Source organism: Nicotiana tomentosiformis, chromosome 2, assembly GCF_000390325.3.
Source record: "Nicotiana tomentosiformis chromosome 2, ASM39032v3, whole genome shotgun sequence".
Lineage (NCBI taxonomy): Eukaryota > Viridiplantae > Streptophyta > Magnoliopsida > Solanales > Solanaceae > Nicotiana > Nicotiana tomentosiformis.
In genome coordinates this window covers 146,454,936-146,465,442 of record NC_090813.1, presented here as the reverse complement: position 1 = coordinate 146,465,442, position 10,507 = coordinate 146,454,936, and the positions used below count along the sequence as shown (strand labels likewise).

The 10,507-nt window shown below is 35.0% G+C and overlaps 1 protein-coding gene and 1 pseudogene across 1 annotated transcript; both read right to left on the bottom strand.

The window, feature by feature from the left end:
- Positions 1-6,188: 6,188 nt before the first annotated feature.
- LOC138905808 (uncharacterized) lies at positions 6,189-6,743 on the bottom strand. The gene has a single exon (XM_070194325.1). It carries the CDS (start codon positions 6,741-6,743, stop codon positions 6,189-6,191), a length of 555 nt encoding a protein of 184 aa, XP_070050426.1.
- Positions 6,744-7,813: 1,070 nt separating this feature from the next.
- On the bottom strand, positions 7,814-8,560 carry LOC104084811 (14-3-3 protein 7 pseudogene; annotated as a pseudogene).
- Between the last annotated feature and the right edge of the window lie 1,947 nt (positions 8,561-10,507).

Genomic DNA, 10,507 nt, shown 5'->3' with positions numbered 1-10,507 from the left:
ACCAACAACTTCGTCACTAGATTTGTTCTTTCCTCTCTTCTTGATACAATGCCTCACCAATGATTTTTCTCTCTTTTTTCTCTCCCTAGTTACACAGTAAATCTAGAGTAGATTACAATACTTGTTTAGAGTAGAACAAAAAGATTGATAGTGGTTCGATAAAAGTATATCCTTCCTTTGCATCTTCTGTTGTATATATAAGAATTGAGCTCCATTATTCACGGCATGACAGTTCCATAGAAGGAGGGCAACCCAAGGGAGTTGATACTCAGAATCAATCAAGATGATTTTTTTTCAAGAATAAAATAGAACTTTCTTTACTGAACCGCTGGTTCCGTGATTTCCTTTTCTTCTCAAGCCGTTGTGATTGAATATTCTATGTGATGCATGATTGAATATTCTCTGTAGATCTTCTATACTAATTGATTGATGCCTTCCGTAAATAGTTGAATCAAATATTTATTTTTCATGAAGCTCGTAGTCACAACATATTTACTCCTTGATTCTTGCTTCTGGATCTTGACTTGCACGTTTGAGTCCCTGATTCTTGCTTTCATATCTTTACTGGAATATTTTCAATTCTTGTGACTTCCTTCTTTGGGATTGATTTCCTACTATTAGAATTAAGTTATTTTCTATTATTAAAATATATATACCTAACAATCTCCCCCTTTTTGATGATGATAAAAAAAACTTAATTCGTTTCACTTCCCTGTTCATAGACTCCACTTGTTGTCAGAGATTTTTGTGTCTTTAGTCGGCTACCCCTCAACTTGTTGTCAGGTACTTTGAGTCGACTCCCCCCATTCAGTTGCCCAGTAGTTGACTCTTTTTCAGTTAGTTGACTGAACCTTACCTGCAAGTTAGTGGTACCATATTCTCCCTCTTTGGCATCAATCAAAAAGAGGGTTAAGCAAGTTTAATTACTAGAAGATAAGATTAACAAATAGTAAGTTTAATTACAGTCATCGATAAAGTATCCAAAAACATACAAGCAAAATAAATTCTCTAGAGAAACTAAAAGAAATTATCTAAGCAACCAACACAGATCATCGACGAAGGAAATAGTTAAGGGTGATGCAGATAGCTTCTTTGAGGCGATAAAAGCTTGCGTTCATTGTGACGAGATTCCATCAACACGATCATGAACTTCCTTGAAAGCTTTCACTGCCTTTTCTGCAGTTTAAGAACCATGACTCTCAGCTTGGACACGTCAGATCCTGTTTCCTTTGCAATTTCGTAAATATCTCCAACTGAGGTCTGAGTGGCCAGGAGTAGCTCTTTGATGATAGTCAGCTTGTCATGAAGTGCAGCTATCTTTGCAAATAACTCCGGATTATTGACAACAGCCTGAGAAGTATCAACCTTTACCTTGGAACTGGAAGGAATCACTTTAGCTTCAATTTTCTGCTTCTTTATCCAAATACCATCCACAACAACATATCCCATGTTACAAATACCCTATTGTTATAACACTTGAAAATAGATACATAGGGATAGTTTGAGAAGGGGATATTAAAAGTTTGAGATGGGGATATTGAAAGCCTTGAGGAGGTGAGTGATGATCATCACGTAAGATAGACTCGAAGGATCTTTAGCATATTTAATCATGAAATTAATTATCCAAGAGGACAGTTTCGCCTTGTGCTTGGTGAGAAGACAGTAGACCAGAAAGGTGTCCCCTTGAGATAATGTGGTATAGGAACCTGTTCTAGGAAGAATGGTGGTGGTAAAAATATGGGCAAGAATACGGATTTCAAAATTAATGTCACTAAGTCCTAATTGATTTGGTAGAGAATCAGATATTGAATCAACAAGGCATTGTTTGGCTTGTTCAAATGACACTTCAAAATCATCAAGTCATGAGTTTTTAAATGGAGCAGAGTAACTAGAATTTTACACTTAAACAAAGAATCAAAAGTAGAACAGTCTAGATAGATACGCTGACCTAGCATGAATGATTTAATTTTATCAGATTTCTGGGAACGAAGATTTACATAGAATATACGAACAAGATCTTCATAGACTTTTGGAGGGGTTAGGGCAAAGAAATTTTCCCATACTTGAAAAGTGAAGAAATATTTTACTGTTTAGGGCCTCCATCTATTCCAAGTTGATGATTCTTCCATGAGCAATTAATTTTCCCTTGAAAGTGACGAACTTGTCTCTATTGGGTGAATCCCAATAGTTCAATTTTGACTCTAGCGCACTGTCCAGGTCTATCTTCACTTTCTTTGGGGTGAAAGCTTCTACTCCTTCCATGGGGAGCTTTCCTAGGGCTTTTTCTGTACGAGCATCATCAGAGATATTTTTTTGAGAAGATGAGAAACCCTCAGAGTGGTCAGAGCCAATAGTGACTAGTTCTGATGGTTGAGATGGAGTTTTTTCTTTGGACCAGGTGCTTTTACGAGTTGAAGAAGAGGGTTTTTTTGAAGATTTAACCATTAGAGAGTTTGAGTGGAGATTACATAGAGAGGACTCAGAGAAAAGGCGGGCTTATAGAGATGGAGAGAGGAGTGAAGAGGCAGGACTTAACCGACGTGGATGATGGGGCAGAGAAAGGCAACAAGCATGACTGATTGATTCAGTTTCCATCTAGATAAATCAAAAAAGGTGGAAAGAAGTGCTAAAAAATGAGGTGCTTAATTAACGCAACAAGCAGTAATAATGAGATATACGGTACAATTTGTTTTTACCAAAATTATTCAAGCACGCAATCTTTAAGAAGTACCAAAATTCCAATGCCTTATTTTGAAAAAATAATAATGCCAAGTAAATTCCTAAGGTTTTGAAATCTGTCCTCTAGAAGTGGCTTAGTGAAAATAGCAGGTAATTAATTTTCAGTACTAACAAACGACAATTCAATATCACCCTTAAGAACATGATCTCTAATAAAATGATGCTTGATATCTATATGATTTACCCTAGAATGATGCACTGGAGTTTTTGATAGATAGATGGCACTATAATTATCATAAAAAATTTTAAACAGGCTTAAAAAAAGGATCATAGTCACTTGGTTGATGAGTCATCCAAAGTAGTTGAGCACAACATTTTCCTATGGCAATGTATTCATCCTCAGTTATAGATAATGCAACAGATCCCTATTTTTTTTACTGTTCCAAGAAATAAGCGATTTTTTAAGTAGTTGACAAGTTCCACTTATGCTTTCCCTGTCATCTTTATCTCCTGCAAGATATGTGTCTGAAAAACCTTCAAACTTACAATTATTAAGAAGTGGATACCATAAGCCATGCGATGTAGTTCCAATAAGATATCTAATAATTCATTTCACAATTGTTGAATGTGACTTCTTGGGAGCTACTTGGAACCTGGTACATCTGCATATACTAAATATTATGTCAGGGTGACTCGCAATTAAATAAAGTAGAGATCCAATCCTTCCACGATATTTTGATTCATCCAATGGTTTTCCTTCCTCATCTTTGTCAAGAGATGTAGATGGACTCATGGGAGTTTCAAGTGCCTTTGCATTGCTTATTCCGAATTTTTGTATCAGCTCATTCGTGTACTTTGTTTGACATATAAAGATTCCTTCATCTGATTGATGAATTTGAAGCCCAAGGAAGAAATTTAATTATCCCATCATGCTCATTTCGAACTCACTTTGCATAAGATATGAGAATCCTTGCATAGAATATCGTTAGCACTTCCAAATATAATATCATCAACATAAGTTTGAATAATGAGATTTCTCGAAGATGAACTTTTGATAAAGAGGGTAGTATCAATATTACCTCTTGAGAATCCGTGACTGATCAAAAATGAGCTTAATTTTTCATACCAAGCACGAGGTGCTTGTTTTAGCCCATAGAGAGCCTTAGGTAACTTAAACACATGATAAGGAAACTGTGAGTTTTCAAATCCAGGAGGTTATTTAACATAGACCTCCTCATCAATAAAGCCATTTAAAAATACACTTTTAACATCCATTTAAAATAATTTAAAACCTTTAAAAGAAGCACATGCTAGCAAAATACGAATTGATTCTAATCGTACTACTAGAGTAAAGGTTTCATCATAGTCGACTCCTTTGTGTTAAGAGTAGCCCTGAGCGACTAGCCTTGCTTTGTTTCAGATAACTTTATCTTCTTTATTTAGTTTGTTTCTGAATACCCATTTTGTACCTATAATTGTTGCGTTTGCTGGTTTGGGTACCAATGTCCAAACTTGATTTTTGTCAAACTGATCAAGTTTTTCTTGCATAGCTTGTACCCAACTTGAGTCTTTCAGTGCTTCATCAAATTTCTTTAGCTCTATTTGGGATATGAGTGCAATGTTAGTCTTTTTCTTTAGAACTCCTCTTGTTTTCATTCCATCAGTTGGATTTCCAATGATAAACTTTTTAGGATATTTAGGCTCGCTTCTTCATTCATTTGGTACTGCTTTAGTACATTGAGTGGTCGACTCAGTCTGAGATTTATCATGCTCACTAATATCTTCATTAGTCGAATATGGGATTTCATTTGCACTGTTAGCAGATTCTTTTGAATTCATTTGTTCACTGATCTTTGGTTGATTTTGACTGATCTCTTCATCACCTGCAAAATCTCCTTTCTCCGCCATAGAGTTATTATTATCAAAAATAACATGAACTGATTCTTCTACACATAAAGTACGCTTACTATATATTCTAAAAGATCTACTATTATTAGAGTAATCGAGAAATATACCTTAATCACTTCTTGAATCAAACTTACCAAGATTATCCTTACCATTATTATGGACAAAATATTTGCTTCCCAAAGGATGAAAGTATCCAATGTTGGATCTCTTACACTTTCATAGTTCATATGGAGTCTTCTTTAAAATAGATCGAATTAAGCACCTGTTGAGAATGTGACATGTTGTGCTGACTGCTTTTGCCCATAAGTGATTAGGTAGGGAATGCTCTAGTATCATGGTTCTGGCCATATTCTGCAGAGTTCTATTTTTACGTTCAACCACTCCATTCTGTTGTGGTGACCTTGGTGCTGAGAAGTTATGAGTGTATCCTTGGTCATTGCAGAATTCCTCAAATGCTCTGCTTTTAAATTCTCCTCCATGATCACTCTGAATAGTTGAGATAAGGTACCCCTTTTCTCTTTCTATCTTTTTGCAGAAAATCTCAAAGTTCTTTAGAGCTTCATCTTTGTGAGCCAGAAATATTACCCATATAAAACATGAGTAGTCATCCACAACAACAAAATCATACTTTTTTTCTCTTATACTAGCAGTTCTAGTAGGTCCAAACTAGTCCATATGCAGTAGTTGAAGAGTCTTGCAAGTGGAAACTATATCCTTGGGTTTGAACGAGTTTCTAGTTTGATTACCAAGCTGACATGCATCACATACATGGTTTCTAGAATATTTTAGTTTAGGCAGTCCAATGACCAAATTATATTTGGAGAATTTTTTAATCAAATGCATGCTAGCATGATCAGATTTTTTGTGCCAAAGCCAGGGATCATCAGTGATGGATGCAAGACATATATGACTTTTCATATTATCAATGCAATCTAAAATGTAGACATTTCCATACCTCTTTCCTGAAAGAATGATTTTTCCTGATTCATCTTCAATAGCACAACCAGTTTTCACTTAATATCCAAAACCACATAGTTGGCTGATGCTTAGCAGAATCTAATTTAGTCCGTGATATCACAGTTGTTGTTAAACGGAATAGTTTTAATACCGACAATTTTGCCTTTTGAGTCATCACCAAACTTAACGTTTCCTCCATTGATTTTGGTAACTTCTTTGAAGAGATTTTTGTCGTCCGTCATATGACTAGAACACATACTGTCCAGATACCATTTTCCTTTTTGACTTTTCCTGTGGTGTTCCTCACTTGTTTCATCTCGTTTCATGAAGCAATTTTCAGTATCTTCTTTACAGTCGTCGTCTGATACATCTTCATCAGTCTAGAATCCAGAGTATTTTTCATATTATTTTCCAAAATATTCATGAAACATAGATTTGCTATTTCTTCATGTTCTGAACCATCTTCATCGCTCCAGCTTGTCTGGAGACTTTTCTTTTAAGATCAGGGCATTCCGTTTGAACATGACCATACCTTCCATATTCAAAGCATTTTTCATTATTTTTGTCTTGTTCATTGTACTGTTTGGTTCTCCTGGATGCCATCCTACCCTTTTTTGTGTTTATATATCTCCTCATCAATCCATTCATATTTCTTGAAACCATAGCAATTTCTTCTTCAAGAGCTTCTGCATCATCATCAATATTATTCTCAATTCTTTCAGTTGCAGCTTTGAAGGCAACTGTTTCTTTTTCTCTTCCTGACGCATTTTCTCGAGATGTGTTTTCTCAAATGCTATAAGATCTCCTTGTTGCTCATCGTATGACAATTTGTCTAGGTCCTGAGATTTAAGCGCAACTACTTTTGTCTGCCATGTTGTAGGCAAACTCCTTAAGATTTTTCGAACTTGATCAGCACTTGAGTAGGATTTACCAAAGGCTTTCAGATCGCCAATGATTTTGCTGAACCGTGCAAATATTTCCTCAATGGATTCACCTTCTTTCATCTGGAAGAGTTCATAGTCGTGAACCAACAGATTTATCCGGGTTTCTTTCACTTTGCTAGTTCCTTCATAGGTAACTTCTAATTTGTCCCACATTTCCTTGGCCGTGTCACAACTTGAAATTTTCTCATATTCCTCTCCACTTATAGCATTATAAAGCAAGTTTCGTGCTTTAGCATTAACTTGGACAACAACCATTTTCTCATCAGTGTACTCATCGATATCTTCAGGATCAATGATTGGTTATCCTTCCGATGAGAGAAGTATTGTCCATCTAAATATGGTGGCATTACTTGCGATGTCCCTTCTTGAAAGAGTGTTCCAATAGTTACTTGGTCTAACATGATCTTTTCTCACTAGCTGTTAAGCAAAAGATAAATATGTGAGGCCTGCTCTAATATCAATTGAAAGTGCAAGAGGGGGTGAATTATAATTTTTTCTTTTCTTGTATGAGGTAGTCGACTAAATTTCTTTCTAGTCGACTACACTTTTGATGTGAGATGTAAACTAAATACAAAAAAATAAATTGCAAAAAGTAAATGACACATGATATTTTATACTGGTTCAGATTCAGAATGTATCATACGTCCAGTCCCCTTTGGGTTTCAAGAGTTCTCTTTCAAGTATGATGTTTCTTGGTACATGTTGGTTGGTGTTGTTATACACCAACAACTTCTTCACTAGATTTTTTCTTTCCTCGCTTCTTGATAGAATGCCTCACCAGTGATTTTTCTCTCTTTCTTCTCTCCCTAGTTACAAAGTAAATCTAGAGTAGACTACAATACTTATTTGGAGTAGAATAAAAAGATTGATAGTGGTTCGATCAAAGTATATCCTTCCTTTGCATATTCTATTGTACATATAAGAGTTGGGCTCCATTCTTCACGGCATGACAGTTTCATAGAAGGAAGGCAGCCCAAGGGAGTTGATCCTCAGAATCAATCAAGATGATTTTCTTCCAAGAATAAAATGGAACTTCCTTTACTGAACCGTTGCTTTCGTAATTTCCTTTTCTTTGCAAGCCGTTTGTGATTGAATATTTTCTGTAGATCTTCTACACTGATTGATTGATGCCTTCTGTAAATAGCTGAATCAAATATTTATTTTTCATGAAGCCTGTAATCACAACATATTTACTCTTTGATTCTTACTTTTGGATCTTGACTTGCACGTTTGAGTCCTTGATTCTTGCTTTAAGATCTTTACTAGAATCTTTTCAATTCTATTGACTTTCCTTCTTTGGGATTGATTTCCTGCAATTAGAATTAAGTTATTTTCTATCATTAAAATATATATCTAACAAGAAGCTGCATGATAAGGGTGATGTCCTTGTAAGATTCTTCACTTAGGCTATCAAGTTCGGTAATAGCTTCATCAAATGCTTGCTTGGCCAAGTGGCATGCCCTCTCAGGTGAATTCAGAATCTCATAGTAGAAGACTGAGAAGTTCAATGAAAGTCCAAGTCTAATTGGGTGAGTAGGAGCAAGATTTGCGCTAGTTGTGGCAGTAGCAGCCTCATAAGCTTTAAGTGACTGATCAGCTTCTTTACGATCATCCCCTGATTTGAACTCTGCTAAATTGCGATAGTAGTCTCCCTTCATCTTATAGAAGAAGACAACAGATTCTCCAGTAGTGGACAAAGGAACAAGGTGCTCATCGATCAGCGACAAAATGTAAATGCATATTTTGTAAGCTAATCTTCAACCCTCTGTTGGTAAGTCTTTATTCTCTTGACATTCTGGTCATGACCCTTACTCTCCTCCTTTTGTTCAATTGAAGACAATATCCGCCATGAAGCCCTTCTTGCTCCAATAACATTCTTGTACCCAACTGACACCAAATTCCTCTCCTCAACAATCAGTTCAACATCTATCTTAGCAACTGTCTTCATTGCTTCTACCATTTCATCATATCTCTCAGCTTGCTCAGCCAGCCTTACCAAGTAAAACTGCTTCTCTCTTTCCTTCTCCTTTTCTCTACTCTCTCTCTCTCTCTCTCTCTCTCTCTCTCTCTCTCTCTCTGGGTATTACCAAGTGAACCGTCTTCATGTGCTTATGTATAGAAGTATTCTTCTAGCTCTTAAAGAGTTGAGAAGAGATTAAGCCTTGCGTTGTCGGCGTCGACGCTTGACTTTGACTTCGGTCTAATGATTTAACTAATTGATAAATTTTTTGGACAAAATTTTTATTATTTATTTTATTTTATCTAATATTATAATCCGCGCAGAATTTTATTGTAAAATTTGCAGTTTAACAGAAATTGAATATTTTCCAAAGCAAAAACGTAAGTGTCAGTGTGATTTGTTGCCGTTTATTGAGTTCGACGAAGTTCTGTAAATTTTATTGCCGATATTATAGAATAGTTGTTCCGTTCTATCTTGAAAAAAATTAATCCAATAACTTTGAAAAACAGTAAAGGAATTAAATTTCTTAAGCAAATACAATATTATGTTGGGCTCGAAACATTTTAATTCTCCTACTTCTATTTTTGTTTCTGTTTTAATTTTATTTTCGAATACAACAACAGATACTAGAGAAATAGAATTTTAGATTCTTAATTTGTAATTTGTAAGATATGAAAATACGTTCAGGAGATATCAAAAAGACAAATATTGGGATGTTCAAATCACGTCTGATCAAATAAAAACTTGAAGAGTGAAATTTGCTGACAAAAAAATGAACTTTTTGAATTTGAATGCTAGTATCACCTGATAACCTAGGATTATTGGTTAAATAGACAAAAAAAAAAATCACAAAATCACATACTCCCTCCGTTTCAATTTATACTCCCTCCGTTTTAATTTATGTGAACCCATTTGATTGGGTACGGAGTTTAAGAAAAGAGAGAAGACTTTTGAACTTGTGGTGTAGAATGAGACACATATATTTTATGTGGCTATAAATCATTACATAAAGGTAAATTGTTTCCAAATAAGGAAAACGGTCATTCTTTTTTTGCACAAACTAAAAAAAAAAATAAGTTCACATAAATTGAAATGAAGGATATTTCCCGTCTAGTGTTGGGTGTGCATAAGTGATCCTTAGTAAATCAAAAGAAAGAAAGAAGGACTATTATGTTTTCAAAAACCAGTTAATTTAAAACTTCTACCTTTGTCTTGGCATTTCAAAAGAAATTAAAGGTGATAGCGTTATTAAAATAATAAATGAGATATATTTTTCATAATTTGGGAAATTTCCGACCTAAATGTTGAAGTTAGCACAAATCGTCGAATAAAATAAAGTTATAAAATTTCTAGACTTTTAGACTTTAGGCTTCATAAGTACCTTTGGGAGGTCAAAAATATTTTTTTTTTATCCAAAAAGTACTTATTTCGAAATAAGAGGTATTTGGTCAAAAGAAAAAAAAAAGTGCTTTTAAGCAGCACCAAAAGCAGTTTTTCTTCTTTTGGGAAGAAGTTACAAATTCTAACTTCTTCCAAGTAGCAAAAACAGAAGCAGAAAATTATTTTTTTCTAGACAGATGTACCCTGTACTTGTCCAGGAAAATCAGTTTCACACTCAACTTTTGCGGGTGTCCTTGTACCTCCCTATCCTTATTCAAAGTGAATTTAATACCAACTTCTAAAATATAATACCAGTTTCACAGTATAAGGTGCATTAAACGCGCATGCCACGTTAGCACCACGTCAGCATCATGTGTTTTTAACTCTTTTTTTCCTTTTTTTATTCACACATTTTTTTGTTTCTTCCGCACCTACCACCAAACCTCCATTACCACCAATAACACCACCATCACAAACCCAATCACCTCCAAATCTACACCACCGATTTCACTGCCAAATTCATCATCATCAATTCCATCAACCATCACCAAACTTATTAAATTGTATATTAAATTGACGAATTTCTGTTACAAGTCAACGATATGCTCAAAATCAATTTCAAAAGAACCCATTTACATAAAACACCACAAACCCATTAAACTATATGTCAGATTGACGC